This window comes from Pangasianodon hypophthalmus, chromosome 30 (genome assembly GCF_027358585.1).
Source record: "Pangasianodon hypophthalmus isolate fPanHyp1 chromosome 30, fPanHyp1.pri, whole genome shotgun sequence".
In the NCBI taxonomy this organism is placed as follows: Eukaryota; Metazoa; Chordata; class Actinopteri; order Siluriformes; family Pangasiidae; genus Pangasianodon; species Pangasianodon hypophthalmus.
Window position 1 is genome coordinate 3,655,681 of NC_069739.1, and position 20,344 is coordinate 3,676,024.

The 20,344-nt window shown below is 40.9% G+C and overlaps 1 protein-coding gene across 6 annotated transcripts in view; it reads left to right on the forward strand.

Annotated features, from left to right (window-relative positions):
* The window catches only part of dnmt3aa (DNA (cytosine-5-)-methyltransferase 3 alpha a), an 83,770-nt gene that overhangs the window by 55,377 nt on the left and 8,049 nt on the right, over window positions 1-20,344 (forward strand). For all 6 annotated transcript variants that reach the window (XM_053231771.1, XM_053231773.1, XM_053231772.1 and 3 more), the window contains 15 exons: window positions 7,204-7,461; window positions 7,991-8,149; window positions 8,558-8,665; window positions 9,496-9,652; window positions 11,518-11,664; window positions 11,928-11,972; window positions 12,257-12,336; window positions 12,582-12,694; window positions 13,628-13,811; window positions 15,331-15,415; window positions 15,539-15,684; window positions 17,104-17,194; window positions 17,761-17,909; window positions 18,051-18,136; window positions 18,810-18,879. In XM_053231771.1, coding sequence (XP_053087746.1) covers window positions 7,204-7,461; window positions 7,991-8,149; window positions 8,558-8,665; window positions 9,496-9,652; window positions 11,518-11,664; window positions 11,928-11,972; window positions 12,257-12,336; window positions 12,582-12,694; window positions 13,628-13,811; window positions 15,331-15,415; window positions 15,539-15,684; window positions 17,104-17,194; window positions 17,761-17,909; window positions 18,051-18,136; window positions 18,810-18,879 — 1,878 coding nt within the window. The remainder of the gene's footprint in view (window positions 1-7,203; window positions 7,462-7,990; window positions 8,150-8,557; window positions 8,666-9,495; window positions 9,653-11,517; window positions 11,665-11,927; window positions 11,973-12,256; window positions 12,337-12,581; window positions 12,695-13,627; window positions 13,812-15,330; window positions 15,416-15,538; window positions 15,685-17,103; window positions 17,195-17,760; window positions 17,910-18,050; window positions 18,137-18,809; window positions 18,880-20,344) is intronic.

Consider the following 20,344-nt stretch of genomic DNA (forward strand, 5'->3'; position numbering starts at 1 on the left):
AGGAATTGAAATGGCCAGCACAGTCCACTGCAGGTTGAGATCATAAACAGTTCATAAAATAAAGGAAACCAGTCCTATCTGTAGATGAGCAGAGTTATGAAGGCTGGTGATAATGTCCTAAACTTGGATGTCTGTTTGGCATGAAGGTTTTACTCCAAATGCACCAATGGAGTTGCTTCAGCAATATAGTAAGGCAATTGCCCATAAACACAAAGAGGTAGCCCCAGTACTTGATCTCAAACAGGATTAGGATGAAGGACACAGGCAACCATGAGGCAGCTCCAAACAGAACCTTGCACTTACTCTACTACTTCCTGTTTTTAGTAAATAAACAGTAAATAAACTTAATTAAACTAAGCAAACTCCATTTAAGTTCACCAAAACAATGGATACAATCATTAAACTTACGTTTGAGCTGGAAACATAAAGGTTTCTCAAACAGGTTTAGGATGTAGGACACAGGCAACCATGAGGCAGCTCCAAACAGAACCTAGCACTTACTCTACTACTTCCTGTTTAATTTAATACAGGGTGATCTACACGCGTCCCCCTAGTGGCTAATATGAACATAACATGAGCATGAACATAACTGTGACAGACGGTGACTGTTACATATCCGTCCCCTCATTTGAAAACTTTTTCTACAGTGCCAAAATAAGATTTTAAATTCTGTACATGAAAAGAATCTTCATGTTCAGCCTGATCAATAAAAGATACAGAGTAATTAACAGGACCAAGACACTTAACCACTTTGGCAGGACCTTTCCATTTGGCTGCAAGTTTAGCCATAAAACCTTCATCAGCACGTGACAGAGGATGCATACGAACCCACACCAAATATCCAACTTGGAAGTGAACTTGTCGTCTTCGTAAGTTGTAATATTGGCGTTGTTTGCTCTGGGCTCGCTCAGCATTCCTTTGCACAGTTTGGAATAGCTCTTTGGACTTTTCCAGTATAGGATAGCCTAGGCTATCTGGGACAAATGGCTTTGGGATGGCTCTTTCCAGAGGACCCTTCAATTTACGACCAAGCATGACTTCAGCTGGGGTAAATCCAGTACTCTCTTGCCATGCCGTGTTGATAGCAAACCTGAACTCTGCTAACCACTTGTCCTAACGTCGATGATGGTCTTGCAGGTAGGAGGCGATCATTGTCTTGAGCGTTCGATTAATTCGTTCGGTTATGTTGGTTTGGGGGTGGGCAGTAGTGGCAATTTTTTGGACGACATTCCACTGCTTGCAGACTAGAGTGATGAGCTGAGAAGTGAATTGTGTTCCTCGGTCAGATACCAGGTACATGGGAGTCCCCCATCTGGTGAAAATTTCTTCAACCAGGATGCGTGCAATTTGTGGAGCTTTGGCCACTCGCAGAGGCAACAACTCAACCCATTTTGAGCAGTAATCAACAATTACTAAGAGATGTTCGTTCTGTTTCTGACTTTTAGGGAATGGTCCCATGAGGTCAATCCCCAGCATATGCCCAGGTTCCACTATCGGTGTCGACTGCATATAGCCAGCTAACTTCACAACGGTTGGTTTGTACTTCTGACATACCTGGCATTCTTTGCAAAGCTTCCATACGTCAGAACGTATCGTTGGCCAATAGCATATGTCCACCAGCCTCAACAATGTCTTGAGCCTGCTGAGATGTCCACTTAATGGGTTGTCGTGAGAATATTTCAAAAAGTCAGCTCTCAGAGAGGTTGGGATGACAAGTTGAAGTTTTGCTCCTTCCTGTCCTCGAGATATGGTTCTGAAGAGAAAACCATTCTTCATAACATAGTGGATACGATTGGGATTGGGAACAGCGGTTGACTGAACTTCAGCAATGAATCCTTGGATTTCTGCATCTTCTTGTTGGGCTTTGGCGATGTCTGACCATTCAATCGGAAAGAGTGAGTATCTGGAGTGATGAAGATTCAGGGAAACTACGGGACAGTGTGTCTGGAACAATATTACATTGTTCTTTTCTGTACTTGACAGTGAATTCAAACTCTTGGAGTCGGATACCCCAGCGTATCAATCGTGATGAGGGTTTTGGATGGTTGAAGACCCAGGTAAGAGCAGCATGATCGGTGATCACTTCAAATGGTCATCCCTCCAGGTAAGGTCTCCATTTTTCTATTGCCCATACCACAGCACAACATTCCTTTTCCGAAACAGAGTACGATTTTTCAGCTCCTCGTAAAAGACGTGAAGCATAGGCGAGGACATGTTCCACTCTTTCAAATATCTTGGGTTAGGACAGCTCCTATACCAATGTCACTTGCATCAGGGGCAATTAAAATTGGTGCGTTGATCAACTCACTCTTAATCAACTCAAAAGAATTCTGGCATTCCTCGGTCCACATCCAAGTAGCTCCTTTGTTTTTTAGGGCATGTAGTGATGCAGCTTTCTCTGAGAATTTAGGGATAAGTCTCTGGTACCATCCCGCCAAGCCTTGAAATCGTTGGACTTCTTTCAGTGACTTAGGTATAGGAAAGTTGGCAACAGAGTCAACCTTGTCTTGGTCTGTCTTTATTCCCTCAGCTGAAATCACATGTCCAAGAAACTTCAAAGACTTTTGCATCAGATTGGATTTTTGAAGGTTCAAGGTTAGACCTGCCTTGTTCAAACAGTACAACACTTCTTTCAGGTGGTTAAGATGCTCCATCTCAGTCTTAGAGTACACAACGTCATCAATGTACACAAAGCAAATTTTTCTTTCAAATCCTTTAACACGAATTCCATGAGACGTTGAAATGAGGCTGCAGAGTTTTTGAGGCCAAAAGGTAGACGAAGGAATTCATATAGCCCTGACTGTGTTACAAAAGCAGTTTTATGGATGCTTTCGGGTTCCATCTCAACTTGCCAATACCCACTCTTGAGGTCGAGGGTACTGAAGACTGCAGCACCATGCATGGATATCATGTATCTGTTTCATGGGATATCCGTCAAGATACGTCTTTGCATTTAGACCTCTGAAAATCAATACAAAATCTCTACCCACCAACCTTCTTTGGCACTAGAACCACTGGTGCAGCCCAAGAAGAAAACGAAGGTCAGATATTTTGCTTATCCAGCATTGTCCTGATCTCTTGGTCAATGAAGTCTTGTTTCTCTTGAGATACACGGAAGGCTCTCTTACGGACAGGTACCTCATCTGTGGTGATGATACGATGCTTGACTACACTGGTGTGTCCAGTATCACTCATGCAGACAGTAGGCCAATCTTTGAGTAATTGATGAAGTTGTGACTGGTATTTGGGGGATGTGTCAGCATTTGTGGCCATGAATAGCTGATGAATAGCTTGCTGGGTTTCTGGTGATTCTTCTGGAATGGGTAAAGCAAGGAAGAGAGACAACAGTGCATCGGTAGCAGGAGGGGACAAGTATGAAAATGTTTCTTTTTGGTAGATAGAAGTGGCAGGTAAAGTATACTGAGCATTGTAAAAATTCAAATTAATTCCAGTTGTTACCAGGAAATCCATACCTAATACAACAGGTACAGTGAGATTATCATCTTTCATGACAAATAAGTCATGCTTCCTTTTTTGCAGATCACATTCACAGTGCCAAACTCCTATTGCAGGTAACACTTGATCATTTGCTTGCCTGAAAGTTTGGCTGCGACTTGAACTTAACTGTTCACTCCGTCTCAGCTGTCTCCAACATGATTCTTGTATCAGAGTTAGCGAGCTTCCTGTATCGACCATGGTTTGAAAGTATCTTCCTCTGATCAGCAGGGGCAGGGGCAGAATTTTTAAATTTGACAAACTTGATATGGGTTGTAGAATGCTTGTCGATGAAGGATTTGACTTAGGATGAGGGACTCGTTCACTTGGGGATTTCCGCTTCTGTGTGTCAGCATTCACCTGGCTCCAATATTTCTTTTCTTCTTCAAAGTCTCTCTCGATCTGTGTGCCAATTCTCACCAACTCACTCACCTCCTTCACAGTCCCTCTCAATAGACTTGCAAGTCAGGGGTTGCAATTTCTCAAAATGGCTTGAACAATCTCTTTCTCCTTCATCTCCTTCTTCCACCTTAGACAAAGGGCTCAGTAGTGGTAAAATACGTCACGAATGGATTCTCTGGAACCTTGTTTCCTTTCCAAAAGACGCTTAGCTGCTTCGGCTTCGTAGTCATCAGTAAGGAAAGCATGCAAAAAATCTTGTTTAAATTGTTTCCAGGTAAGCACGTCTTCTTTCAGCCAACCACCAATCTTTAGCTGTACCCTTTAGAACAGAAGTAAGGGATGCTAGTATTTCGGAATCAGTGAGAGGTCTTATTGCAAAATACTCTTCACACCGTTCGACAAAAGAGACGGCATCATTGTTGTCATCAAAATCAAATTGGGGAAATTCAACTTTTACAGGTGGCCGATATGCAACATCATTCGCACTGTCTGGTAAGATAGGCATTTGATGAGACCTTGCAGGGTAGGCTGGAGTAAACAATGGAGGAGAAACTGGAGTGGACATGACAGGGGCATGACTTTTAAGCTTAGCATCAATTTGTGCATCCCTCCTCTTCAGACAGTCGACCATTGACTTTCCCAAATCTTGAATGCTTAACTCAAGGCTTTTCTTAACTCTCTCACGTTCTCTTTCTATTTTGTAATTCAATTTTCCTTCTAGCTTGGTAATCTCAGTTTGTGAACAGCATTGACTTAACTGTTGTAGGCAAGCTTGTACATCACCTGCTAGAGTCGTGACTTGCTCAGTCAGGTCATGAACCAATTGCTCTGCAGGACGGGAATCAGAAATTATGTCATCTGGAGGAGGAGGAGGAAGAGAAATGTTGAGTTGAGCATCGGAGTCGTTGTCATTATCTGAGTTGAGGTAAAGTTCACTGAAAGTGTTTGAGATCTTTTAATGGTGAATGATCTCTTCGAGTAACAAAAGGTCCAGCAGTGAAATCAGTAGGGGGTTCATACTCATCCTCTGCACCACGTGATGAAACAAGAGGTTTGAGGTTTGATCTGGAAACATAAAGGTTTTTCAAACAGGATTAGGATGTAGGACACAGGCAACCATGAGGCAGCTCCAAACAGAACCTAGCACTTATTCTACTACTTCCTGTTTTTATTTAATACAGGGTGATCTACATGTGTCCCCCTAGTGGCTAATATGAACATAACATGAGCATGAACATAACTGTGACAGACGGTGACTGTTACAAGAGTGTGGCTCAAATACGGGAGTATTCTTTTAATACTAGAGTGTGGCTTAAATACTGGAGTATTCCTTTAATACTAGAGCGTTGCTTAAATACTGGAGTATTCCTTTAATACTAGAGCGTGGCTTAAATACGGGAGTATTCCTTTAATACTAGAGCGTTGCTTAAATACGGGAGTATTCCTTTAATACTAGAGCGTTGCTTAAATACGGGAGTATTCCTTTAATACTAGAGTGTGGCTTAAATACTGGAGTATTCCTTTAATACTAGAGCGTTGCTTAAATACGGAAGTATTCCTTTAATACTAGAGCGTGGCTCAAATATGGGAGTATTCCTTTAATACTAGAGTGTTGCTCAAATATGGGAGTATTCCTTTAATACTAGAGCGTTGCTTAAATACTGGAGTATTCCTTTAATACTAGAGCATGGCTCAAATACGGGAGTATTCCTTTAATACTAGAGCGTTGCTTAAATACGGGAGTATTCCTTTAATACTAGAGCGTTGCTTAAATACTGGCATATTCCTGTAATGCTGGAGTATTTTTTTTATAGAGTATCCAGAAATCGAGTTTTTTTCCCCCTCAGGTTATAAACATCAGAAATCAGTGCCACTGTCATACTCCCATCTTCTCATAACACAAAACCCAAGACCAGAAGACCCTTTACATTTGCACTGGGACGTTTTCCCACGTGCGCACACACACACACACACACACACAGACAGACAGACACGCGCGCGCACACACACACACTTGTCCCCAGATGACAGTAAACACCTGTACACGCAGCGTATGTTTCCACTGAAGCTGAAAAATCAATATTTACCCTGCTGAGGCTTTCAGAGAGAGATTTAAAAGCCCTCTTCTAACACACACACATATAGTTGTTATTCTTTTCTCCTTTAATACACTTTGAGCATGTTATATTCTGTCCACACACATATTATATTTCTTTTACTCTTTGAGAATATCATGTTTTATTTCATATTTTATTTCATGTTTTATTCTCACTGTGTCTCTCCTTCTGTTTCTCTTTTTTACACACACACACACACACACACACTCACACAACACGTTACTATTGTATAACAGGAACAGTGTTGCCGCTGCTGTGTCTGGCAGGATCCCAGTTGCAGTCAGCCCAGCACTGCATTGTTCCACTGTGTGTGTGTGTCTGTGTGTGTGTGTGAACTCACTGAACCTGTTGTGTGTTGTGTCCTGGTTTGTTGTGGAGCTAAAAATACGATCATGTCTCAACTCATTTCACTTTACTGACCTCGGGCTGCACTTATATACATGATGAACAGTTACCATTCTTGTACTCGAGTCGACTGTCAATCAGGTGTGCTCATTAGAATATTAGGCCACACCCACCACATTCTTTGATGGATGTGGCTCTGACAGTAGTTCCAGCTGTAATTCAGATCACAGGTTTACATTAATCTGATCATTCGTGTACGTTATTGTTTCTATAGTAACAGTTCATTCACATTATCTGAGGCTATTAATAGACGGATAAGGAGATGTTTATTTAACATTTTTGGAAGGAGTCTCCAGTGTCAGCACTTGTAACAGTCAGTACGATTTCAGACACAGGAAAGTTGCACTTTGCAGTTTCTCAGTAATACTAAAAGCTGTCATTTGTTGTCATTTATAGCTGCTAAGTGAGAACAGGAACTAACTTGTATTAAATGTATCTATAAATGGATAAAATGTATGAAGTATCATTAATTAAGAAATTAAAAATTGTCAAACTGCAGCAGTATAAAAGGAATAAAACGCTCTGGGACATGCTGCAGTTGGAAAATAATCACCTTCAGGGTGGTAACATTAACGCTGCTTCATCACACCACCCAGGCGTGGATTAATTTCCTACAAGAGCATGCCGCCAAGTGTATTATTCCTTACATACCCCCATTCACTCATTTATTTAACCTCAAAGGTGCTGTTATTTTTTTAAGCTTTACATAATTGTATTTGTAAACACATACTGTGTGTGTGTGTATGTGTTTGTTAAACTCATCCATATTCATCTGCAATTTCAGGAAGAGAAGAAGGCTCACTTGATGCCACTCATGAACGACACCATGGCCGACCAATCAGAAGATGACATTCAGAGAAACGAAGAGCAACCAGAGGTCAGCAGTGTCACACCCACTCCTGCGCCACAGACTCCACCCCCTCAGCAGCAGCACACGGACCCCGCTTCGCCGACGGTCGCCACAACGCCAGAGCCTGCCCCTGTCCCTGTTGCCTGTGCCAAAGAGCTGCGCAAATCAGCAGAGGCGGAGCAAGAGTATGATGTACGTCTGGGTATATTTCTGTGCTAACTTTGGTATAAGATGGGTAAAAAGAAGACATCTTGTTGAACAGTAGTTGATGGAACTTTTTATTTGCCGATATTTTCACACTTCACTTGAAGTTTGTGTTGATGGGAACACCTTTAAATTCTGCATTTATTTATGTATTTTGTTATTAGAAGCAAACCTAGCAATGAGTGCAGTCAGTTAAATGTAAGAGCAAGTAACATTCCAACTTTCCTGTTTTACTCTACAACGTCTATTACCTTGTTGAAAATGCCTAAAAGTTGGTGAACTGTTTTAAACTGTCTCTCTAACAGGTGATTATAATTGGCTAGGAGTAGTTGGCTAGCAGTAGCATTGCTCTGAATATTGAAAGAAATTGGCCAGGAGAGTGATTCTGTAATAAAATCTTGTAGCCCACAGTAATTGGTGTAACCGTGTAAGAAGTGTAGCATGACCATTAGCCATGTTTTCAATGTTTGTGTGCTTATGTGAGGATTTTTTTTAAAATACTAATTCTTTGTTTAAGGACGGGCGTGGCTTCGGGATCGGGGAGCTGGTCTGGGGGAAGCTGCGCGGTTTCTCCTGGTGGCCCGGCCGCATCGTCTCCTGGTGGATGACGGGACGCAGTCGAGCTGCAGAGGGAACCAGATGGGTCATGTGGTTCGGAGATGGAAAATTCTCAGTGGTGAGAAATTCCATAACACTCTGAGTAATTGGCCAATCACACGATAGTAAACTGTCAGTACCTTCCCCTGTACCGAATCAACCAATCGTCTTATAGTAAACTGGCTAATTCCCTCCCACTGTCAAGAAACAGCAACGCTCTAAAGACAATAGCCTAAATGGGTTCAAGTACTGGTGCAACCATACACATGCTAATATGGCTATAACAGTGAATGGAAGATTGTATCAATTCATGTGAACAGCTCATTTTGGTGGGCGTTCCCTTTCTGTCGCTCAATTAGCATATTTTTCTGAATTGTTCCTTTATAGTGACTATATCACGCGGAAACTCAGGAATGCTCAGTGGCCATATCGTCTACACTGATCTGGATAAACACTAACTAACAGTCCTGTCTCGTCCTCTCCTCAGGTCTGCGTGGAAAAGTTGTTGCCCCTGAGTTCATTTTCTACTGCCTTTCATCAGCCTACCTACAGCAAACAGCCCATGTACAGAAAAGCTATCTATGAGGTGCTACAAGTGAGTAAAAAGCTAATTCTCTTCCCTGCCTTCGTATATAACAAACTTTAAACTCTTGTATTGTGCTCTTCATTGAAATTGGCTATGTTTCCATCCATGTATTTTTTATGTGAATTTTAAGATATCGCATTAAAAACCGCTGGATGGAAACACCAGACGCGAATAAAATTTCCAAAATTCGCATAAAAACTTATACGCTCAATTGAGGTGGATAATTTTTTTTTATTTAATAAGAAGACATGTGCATAAACTACGATGGAAACACATTTGCCAAATAAATTCCTCGATGCGCTTCAAAAAAGTCATGTGACTTTGCTTCAGCAAATCATGTGACTGGACATTCAGTGCATGTGGCCAACTTATACAGCGCAATGGCGATGCGTTTTTATATTTCGGAACTGGGGCTCGGTGGGTCAGAAAATGCCTGAGCCAAAGTCTGACTTGGTGTAATTACCTCCCAGAACTGTCTCACATGTCTCCGTTCCCAAATATAGGCATCTGCCTCGAATCGCAAGATAACATGAGGTTTGTGATAGCGTTTCCTCTGCGCGCTCTGAAGTGCAAGTAGTTTATAATATTGGAAAAAAAGAGCCTCAGTGGCTTCCCCGGTTGCAGCAACTTCCATTTGTACTGACACTCTGCGCCACTTTCCCCGGAAGTGACAGTAATGTCCTCTCGAACACACTGGATACAAACGGTGCTTTATTCGCAAATGTTTTATGTGATATTCCAATTTTTTTGCATAAGTTAAATTCACAGCTTGGATTGAAACATGGCTATTGTGTGGTGTGTGTGTGTGTTTGTGTGTGTGTGTGTGTGTGTGTGTGTAGACGGCCAGTACACGGGCAGGGAAGCCGTTCCCAGTGTGTGTGTCAACTGATGACTCTGACACGGGGAAGAGTGTGGAGCTGCAGACCAGAGAGATGATCGAGTGGGCCAGTGGAGGATTTCTACCTTCTGGGGCCAAGGGCCTGGAGCCGCCACCTGGTACCTTACTACTGTATACTACACTATACTACACTATACTATTACTCTATCTACTGTATACTACACTATATTATTACACTATACTACTGTATACTACACTATACTACAGTATAGTACACTATACTAGTACTCTATCTACTGTATACTACACTATATTATTACACTGTACTACTGTATACTACACTATACTACTGTATAGTACACTATACTATTACTCTATCTACTGTATACTACAATATACTATTACTCTATTTACTGTATACTACACTATATTATTACACTGCACTACTGTATACTACACTATATTATTACACTGCACTACTGTATACTACACTATACTACTACACTGTACTACTGTATACTACACTATACTACACTATATTATTACACTATACTACTGTATACTACACTATACTATTACACTGCACTACTGTATACTACACTATACTACTGTATACTACACTATACTACTGCACTGTACTACTGTATACTACACTATACTATTACACTGCACAACTGTATACTACACTATACTATTACACTGCACTACTGTATACTACACTATATTATTGCACTGCACTACTGTATACTACACTATACTACTACACTGTACTACTGTATACTACACTATACTACACTATATTATTACACTATACTACTGTATACTACACTATACTACTGCACTGTACTACTGTATACTATACTATTACACTGCACTACTGTATACTACACTATACTACACTATATTATTACACTGCACTACTGTATACTACTGTATACTACACTATATTACACTGCAGTACTGTATACTACACTATACTACACTATATTATTACACTATACTACTGTATACTACACTATACTATTACACTATACTACTGTACTACACTATTATTACACTGCACTACTGTATACTACTGTATACTACACTATACTACACTATACTACACTATATTACACTGCAGTGCTGTATACTACACTATACTACTACACTGTACTACTGTATACTACACTATATTATTACACTATACTACTGTATACTACACTATACTATTACACTGCACTACTGTATACTACACTATACTACTGTATACTACACTATACTACTGCACTGTACTACTGTATACTATACTATTACACTGCACTACTGTATACTACACTATACTACACTATATTATTACACTGCACTACTGTATACTACTGTATACTACACTATATTACACTGCAGTACTGTATACTACACTATACTACACTATATTATTACACTATACTACTGTATACTACACTATACTATTACACTATACTACTGTATACTACACTATTATTACACTGCACTACTGTATACTACTGTATACTACACTATACTACACTATTATTACACTGCACTACTGTATACTACACTATACTACACTATATTATGACACTGTACTACTGTATACTACACTATACTACTACATTATTCTACTGTATATTACACTATACTACTGTATGCTACCGTATACTACACAATACTACTAGACTATATTACTGTACAGCTGCCCCTACTGTACTACTACACTGTAGTGTGCTGAACTTGTACATGTACTCTACTGTTCTTCACTACTCATTTACTACAGTACTATACTCTGTTGTACTAACCTTTTACTGCCGTTATTTGCTCTGCTGTACCATAAGAGCAGTGAAGTATTCTCTGTAACACACTACTGTACACGCTTGCTATACTTCTACACTCTACTGTTCTAATATAGGACTATACTACTAAGCTCTGCTGTACTACCCTATAGTGTTTCCACTATTAAATAAACGGAAATACTGTCAAAGGTGTGCTTCTTACAGAGTTGTGTCTGTGTGTGTGTGTGTTTCAGCCGAGCGGAATCCCTACACCGAAGTGTACCCTGAAATGTGGGTGGAGCCTGAAGCCGCAGCGTACACAGCTCCACCTGCCAAGAAGCCCAGGAAGAGCAGTTTGGAGAAACCTAAAATTAAAGAGATTATAGATGAAGGGACCAGAGGTATTACATACAGACACACACACACACACACACACACTCCAGCTGCACAGTATATCATTTGTCAGTTGTTTAGATTTTACATCATCATCATATTGATTTTTGCTAAATTTGTATCACAGAAGCCTGCAGTATGAAAATAAGCCCTCAAACAAACCATAATAAATTTATTTTTAGTGTCCCAGCCTCTCTGAGCTTCCAGAAATTGTTTTGCTAAAACGTGGCACTGATCCAAAAAAACAAATTCTATTAATTCTGTTTTCCAGAGAGGCTGCTGTACGAGGTACGTCAAAAGTGCAGGAATATCGAAGGTAAGCAACAGTTTCCCATCATTCTTTCCACGTTTGACCTCTTGAGCCATGCTAGACAGAGTTTACGTGCGTCAAATCTCGAATGCTAGAAATCAGCTAAATCTCGAATGCTAGAAATGTCCCTAAAGTCAGACATTTTAGGAAACGTTCCAGAAATGCTAAAATGATTGGTCATTTTAGAAAACGTTTCAAATGCCTTTTTAGGAAATTTTGCAATGCATCTTGGCAAAGTTTTTAAGTTTCTGGGAAATCTCAAGCCATGCTGATGTCATCTTTGTGCACAGATATATGTATATCATGTGGAAGTCTGAACGTGTCACTCGAACATCCGCTCTTCATCGGAGCCATGTGCCAGGGCTGCAAGGTACAACACACACACACACACACACACACACACACACTCTCAGGGATGCTGAAACAAATGGATCCACACCACACAGTTAATTGGCAAGTCAATAGACACTAATAGTAATTTTTAATAATAATTTTTGTTTATTGATGTCTTATTGAGTTCTAATGGTTAAAGTTTGGAGATTACACACATTTCTACAAGTGTAGCTGTTTCTTGGACTGACTTTGTGACTCAGGAAGTGTTTGTGGTGCGTGCAGAACTGCTTCCTGGAGTGTGCGTATCAGTACGACGATGACGGCTACCAGTCCTATTGCACCATCTGCTGTGGGGGGAGAGAGGTGCTTATGTGTGGGAACAACAACTGCTGCAGGTGTGTGTGTGTGTGTGTGTGTGTGTGGACATGATTTTATCTCTTGGTCCTCACAAGCTTAGGAATATGTAACAGTTTTGACCTTGTGGGGACATTTGGCTGGTCCTCATGTGTGTATCATATGCAAAAGTATAAAAGAAGTAGCTTAATAAATACCAATTATTCATAGTCGCTGTTCCTGTGCATGCCAGTGTTTACATTTAAATAAAGTCACGCCCATATTTAACCATATATGGCATGTAGGCAGAACTCTTGACATTTTGCGCAAACAAAAGAAATAAAAGTTGTTTTGAGGCAGAGATTTTGATTCAGATCAGTAAAGTGTTGCAGTGTGAAGCTGTGCTGTTTAATATATTTTAACGACATTGAACATTAAAAAAATGCACATCGCAATTCAGCTGCACGGTCACCAAATGAAAATCTTTATATAGCTGATTTTTTTTTTTTTTTGCGAGAAGTGTGCAGTCAACTTGCTTGTGTTAGGAAAAAAAAAAACCCTGGGATTGCATAGAAGTCCTGTAAACAAAATTAAAAACTAAACAGTAAATTAAATGACGATATAATTTGGTTATGAACGTTTAATGCTTTCTCGTCTGATTGCAGTATAATATTTAACACCAATTTTATACCTAATAATATTTAAATGCAAATGTTTAAAAATATTTCACAGCGCTAGTTTCGTACACAAAATTAGTAAACGCCTGTAGCAAAGGCAGGTCAAGGAAAGAAAACAGCACTGAACAGAAATATGGCAACACACATGGGACAAAAATATAACTAGTACATACGTGATAGGGACCAAAAAAAAAAGAAGGAAAATAAAAATGGCTGGTACATTAGTGTGGTTTTTCCAATGAAGCAACACATTTTAATTTTACTTCTTGGTGATGCATCTTATACCATGATGTGAACCCAATGTGTGTGTGTGTGTAGGTGCTTCTGCGTGGAGTGTGTAGATCTCCTGGTTGGTACCGGCTCAGCACAGGCTGCTATAAACGAGGACCCGTGGAACTGCTACATGTGCAGCAGTAAGGGTGTGTTTGGAATGCTCCGGCGCAGAGAGGACTGGACATCACGCCTCCAGCTGTTCTTCGCCAACAACCACGACCAGGACTTCGTGAGTTACCCCATCCTAAAACATTGTAGCGTGTGTGTGAGAGAGTGTGCTGATACCAATCAAAGCTGTGTATCACGTCCAAGTTTGGAACGAGAGTACGCAGATTTCACAGATGGTTTCGGTATTCCTCTCTGCCGTATCCATCCAAACAAACTCACAACTGTTTACAGAGTGTTTGGATCCGAGCGTAACAGTTTAACAGCTAACCTGCGGTTGTTTTGGCGTTCACTTTTCTCTTCTCATGAAGACACACTTACTTCGATGGCATTTAGAAAATGCTCTTATCCAGAGTGACCTACAGTAATTTAACGTGTACGCTTAGCATCTGCTCGAATGTGTATCGAGGGGTCTTCAGTCCAGTCTTGAAGAACGCTGAAGGAAATTTATTCCATCATCTTGCTTCAGTACTGACTGCCTTTCTTCCTTGTGCCGCTTTGAAGGGTGGTGAGTTAAGACAAGTAGATCAAAGGGCTTGAGGTTAAGGTTAGATTTGATCGTTCCCATAAGGTGCAGGGGGCTGATCCATTTTTGTGACCACAATCAGAGTTTTGTATCTAACCAGCAGAGGAACATGGCAGTGGAGTGATATGGGAGAACTTGAAGGCAAATTAAACTGCTGCATTCTCTAGTAAAGCTCTAATGTCATGTGCAGGAAGACCAGCCAGGAGTGAGCCAGCCAGGAGTGAGCCAGCCAAGATAGAGAGAGCTAGTCAAGAGAGAGGTATTAAGGAGGGAGCCAACCAGAAGCAAGGCAATTAGGAGGAAGGGCTTGCTAGAAGCGAGTGAGACAGGAGAGATCCAGTCAGGAGAGGGAGCCAGCCAGCCAGGAGCAATCCAGGAGCGAGCCAGACAGAAGGGATCGAGGAGAGAAAGTCAGCCAGAAGAGAGCCAGTCATTGACTGAAAGGAGCCAGTCAGGAGTGAGGGTCAACCCAGAAGCGAGCCAGCCAGGAGAGAGAGTTAGTCAGGAGAGATCAGGCCAGGAATGAGCCAGCCAGGAGCAAGGAAGTTGTGTTAGTGTGTCAACCAGAGGTGAGCCAGCCAGGAGTAAATACAGTATATGTTTTTTTTCATACTGTTCTAAGCTTCCCAACAGCATTTGTTAACTTGATAGTTCTCTTAGTCCCTGACCCAGTGTACTAACATGAGGATGTGCTTTTGCTAGAGACTCCAAAGCACTTCTGTCAGTCGCTCTGGATAAGGGCATCTGCTAAATGCCGTAATGTAAAGCGCAAGTGAGTAAGTCAGGAGAGAGACAGCAAGGAGCAGATAACGCAAGTCAGGCTTCAAGAATTCAGTGGACGTCCCCTTATAGAAGTGCTTTGTAGTGTCTATCAAAAACATCCTCATGCTAGTTCACTAGGTCAAAGACTAAGAACGCCATCAAGCTTAAATCCTGTTAGACAGATGCATGAAAAGAAAACGTAAATTTAAGGTTTCTGGTTCCCAGAAATTCTTAGGTCTCAGGGATTTCTCACCACTTCTCTCTCTCTCTCTCTGTCTCTCTCTGTGTCTCTCAGGAGCCTCCTAAGATCTACACTCCTGTAGCGGCGGAGAAAAGACAGCCAATCAGAGTGCTCTCTCTGTTCGATGGCATTGCTACAGGTGAGCTCACACCTGTCTGACTGAGGTGTGTGGTTATAGTACGACTGGAAGCTGTACTTAAACTGGAGCGGTGTTGTGATTATAATGTGTGTGTGTGTGTGTGTGTGTGTGTGTGTGCTAAAGGTCTGTTGGTGCTAAAGGACCTGGGCATCCAGGTGGAGCGCTATGTGGCATCTGAGGTGTGCGAGGACTCCATTACAGTGGGGATGGTGAGACACCAGGGCCGGATCATGTATGTGGGTGACGTCCGCAACGTCACACACAAACACGTGAGTTACATACACGTCCCTGTTTCCTACAGCCATCCCAAATACCTCACTAAACCAGCTGCCTGTTAGTAAACTAGCTCACAAAATGGTCACTATTAATTAACATATTTCAGTAGCCTAGGAATACATTTCATTCTGTGTAAGTGTTTACTGTAGTAGCTTAGCGCAAAGGTAGGTCTATTTATGATGGTTCTCAAGGAAAAATTCATTTTAGAGCTGGGATTTAAATGAATTACAATTCTTCTTGTTAATATGTCCTTATAGAAGAAAGGAATTAATTTAATCTAGGCACAAACGGCACACCGTGTCATGATTGGTTAAATGTTTTCAGGCATTACTTAGCAGTGTGTGTGTGTGTGGCTCTAACCAAGATGTCCTTGCAATAATGAGCTCTATCATACTGCAGCTCTAACCCTGTGGTGCACCATGTTTTTGTCCATATTGTATAGTTCTGCTCTCTCTCTCTCTCTCTCTCTCTCTCTCTCTCTCTGTGTGTGTGTGTGTGTGTATAAATAGAGATATGAATGCAGCAGTGCTGATGGAGCTCATATTTCAGCTCTGGCTTTGAAGTGTAGGCGTTTCTGCTTTTCTCCCCTCAGGCCTGCGCTCTGCTGCGCTGACAATACTGAGGATCTGTGTGTGTGTGTGTGTGTGTGTGTGTGTTTGAAAGAGAGAGAGAGAGAGAGAGAGAAGGATGGAGAGATCACCCGGGTTTATATTGCGACCTGATTCATGAAACCATCGTACTGCATTTAAATGAGCAGAGATTTGGTGAATCAGTTTGAGCCATGTGTTAATCTGACAGCCAGAATCTGATTACAGACTGAACTGATCTCGTTTCCCAAAAACTTGATCAAATCGTGAGGGAATCATGCTGAACTAGTGAAGATTTAGATATTTTTAGGCAGGCTGACTGTTTTTGCTGCTGCGCTTGTTAAACTGGTGCCGTACACAACGTGATATTTCACAGGTGAGGAAACAACCTAAAGAAAAAAACATTTCCACCTTGCAGCAGCGACATCTAATGGGTTTTTAAGGGCTGCCTCACATGTACACGAACTGAGATAAAATTTACAGATAACACATTATGTACACAACGACGCACACATTTACCGCATGCACGCACACCATTTTCATAAACAGTTAACGCCAGTTAATGCCAACTAACATATAACACACTAATTTATGAAAGTTTAAGATGCTATTTAGCTACTGAAGTAATCAAAGAACGTTTAAATCCAGAGTGGATTTTAAAAGTGCAGTGTTTTAAGATAAAGTAGAAATAACAAGTAAAAGTAAAAGCGTTGTATGAAATGGGAAATGGAGGCTTGTCATTGCTATTAGACTCATAGCACCAGTAGTTCATTAACATGGAAAGGTTTTAATGTGTGTGTGTGTGTGTGTGTGTGTGTGTTGCAGATTCAAGAGTGGGGTCCATTTGATCTGGTGATAGGTGGGAGCCCCTGCAATGATCTCTCCATCGTCAACCCAGCCAGGAAAGGACTCTTTGGTACGTTCTGTGCGTGTGTGTGCGCGCGCGTTTTAAACATATGTATGAATAAAGGTACATATAACGCCAAGCTTGAGTTTGATGTTAAACTTCCAACATGAAAGGTTTGAAAGAAAAAAAAAAAACAAACACCTAAATATAATACAAAACACCATTTGAGAACAATTATCGAATCGATCAGAGAATGGGTGTGGCCTAGTATTCTAATGAGCACACTTGATTGACAGCCCTGTGTCTAAGACTCCCAGCAACGAGAATCAGGAAGGTTAAACTCTACATGTAGGCTAAATCTACATCTTTAGCACGCTAGCTCACTAGGTTGTTCAGATTCAAACAGTTTGAACTCGAACACACACTGATTTAAAAACAAAAAAAATTGGATTACCTGAGACTTTTCCCCGCCTACTTTACATTAAAAGACATTCTGATGAAGTCACTCAGACCTTTAAGAATCAAATTAGGAATCGACGCATGGTCCGTATTGTATAATCTTTTGTAATGGTGTGTGTGTGTGTGTGTGTGTGTGTGTGTGTGTGTGTGTGTGTGTGTGTGTGTGGGTTGTGCAGAGGGCACTGGGCGACTGTTTTTCGAGTTTTACCGCCTGCTACACGAGGCTCGTCCTAAAGAAGGAGACGAGCGGCCGTTCTTCTGGCTCTTCGAGAACGTTGTGGCCATGGGAGTTAGTGACAAGAGAGACATCTCACGCTTCCTCGAGGTGTACACACACACACACACACACACACACACACACACACACGCGTGCCTTTCTATCGGCTAACTAATGCTAACCCTAACATCAGTTCACTTTAGGACTTCTTGTGAATGTAGACTAACGCAATCTTCTCTCTCACCTCAGTGCAACCCAGTGATGATCGATGCCAAGGAGGTGTCTGCTGCCCACCGCGCCCGCTACTTCTGGGGCAACCTGCCTGGCATGAACAGGTGAGGATGACCTTCATCTGCTTCTGTACCATCACTCTTTCTCCCTCCATCCATCCATCCATCCATCCCTCCCTGTCTTTCCATCTCAGATCTGACCATAAATCAGAGTGTAGCTAGTTGTTGAGTGTGAGAGCGACAGCGGGAATAAAACAGAAAAAAATCATCATCAACGGGGTGGTGTGACGAGGCGGAGATACTGTTACCAAAAGGAAATTGATTATTTGCCTGTATTTGCACGTCCCGAAATGTTTATTCCTCTTATACTACAACAATTTTATTGATCAACGGCACTTTTTATCCGTTTATAGCTACATTTAATGTTGCTTAACGTCCACGAAACAAGTTAGTTCCTGCTCTCTCTTACATTAAACAGTCGTTCCTTCACCAACCTCTCAAAGTTAATGAGACAAAAAAAAAAAACCCACAGCTTGTCATGTTACTGAGAAACCGCAAAGATATCAGAAGACTTCGCCTCTAACACTGGAGACTCCTTCCGTAAATGTTAAATAAACGTCTCCTTACAGAGACCATAGAAGTGACATATTACAACATATTAACATATTACAAGCGCATTAATAGAAATCTGTGATTTGCCTTCTGACCAATAATATTCAAGCATTCGACTGTACTACAGTAACATAACGTCTTTTTTTTTTTTTTTTGCCTCCCACAGGCCTCTAACTGCCATGCCGAATGATAGGCTCGACCTGCAGGACTGTCTGGAACATGGACGCACAGCCAAGGTTGGTCATGTGAGGCACAAGTGTTTATAAAGTATTTATAAAACATGTCCAATTGTTGGACAAAAGCACCATCAAAGTGAGAATGTAGATTTAAATTGTCCACTAGAAGGTGCTGTTGATCCAATTTTCCTTTTATTGTCGCATTTATTATTTGTTATTATGTTATTATTTATTACCTAAATAATCACGCTGATCTGGAGTTTGACTATGTACTATGTTAACGTGGACATATTTACAAAGAATTTTATCTTATAACTGAATTCTCGTTAAATGATAATAAAAGTTCGTAGCTGAGAGTTGTTTTTTTTTTTAAAATGGAGTGAGAAAACCTATTTTGTTTTTTATTTTTATTTTTTTTAATTATCAGCAGAACAAAGTTACAAAAGTATTCCTCTTTTACACGCAAAATTAAATCTTACCGTCTACCGTAGGCCATGACTTTTGTCACTGACACGCCCCCAAATACGAGTTCCCGAGCGGTAATTACGACAACGTGGTGGCGTTCAAGTGCGCTCACCTCATAATTACGATATTTTCCAACAGGACTCTCAGGCAGCATCAGAAATACCTAAACTAAGAAATAAAGGGGAGGGGTTGATGACCTGGGTCATGAATTACACCGACAGTAGCTGCGTTTACATGGACACTAATAATCCGATCGTAATTGGACTAGAAGCACAATCAGATTTAAAGAGTCACATGTAAACACGTCAATCGGAATGAATTGGCCAAACCCGATTAAAATTTCATTCGGATCGTAAGGGGTGGTTTAAACCTTTTCTAATCCGATGGAGAGGACATATAAACACTTCATCGGATTGAAAATGAAACCAGATAGTGCAATGACGTACAAATCACGTAATGACGTATGACGCACGGCTGTCAGCGGTATTGGGGCTCTGACCGCTAAAATAAGCAAATGTTAAGTCTGCTTTTTAAAACGAAGAAAAGAAGCAATGGCGAGAGAGCGGCTGCTAGTATCTGCGTGTTGGAACGGAGGGAAACGTGTATTCGTGCACTGTGCGCATGTCAGAAGATCAAATCCGATTCTTTCAATGTAAACGCGCACATCAACCCGATTACTTTATTCAGCGTTCTTGTAAACACTGTGATCAGATTAATCAATCTGATTGATTTCATTCCGATTGAAACAAAAAATGTCCATGTAAACGTGACTAGTGATTGGCTCAAGTGGTTGTGTGACAAGCTCAAATAAAAAAAAAAACTCAATAAACAAAGTCATAAAAAATATAAAATGAAAGCAAAAAAAAAAGTGTCCCTCTTCATATTGCACAAAAACAAACAAAATGCTAACTTGTCAATGTAACTTATACGTGTATTAATGACAATATTTGTATTTTAATTTACATTTAATTTTTTAAATGAAGCAGACTATACCATATTATTAATTTGGGGTTTGTAACCATCAACAAGGAAAAATTTGACAGATGAGCGTTTAGATTAG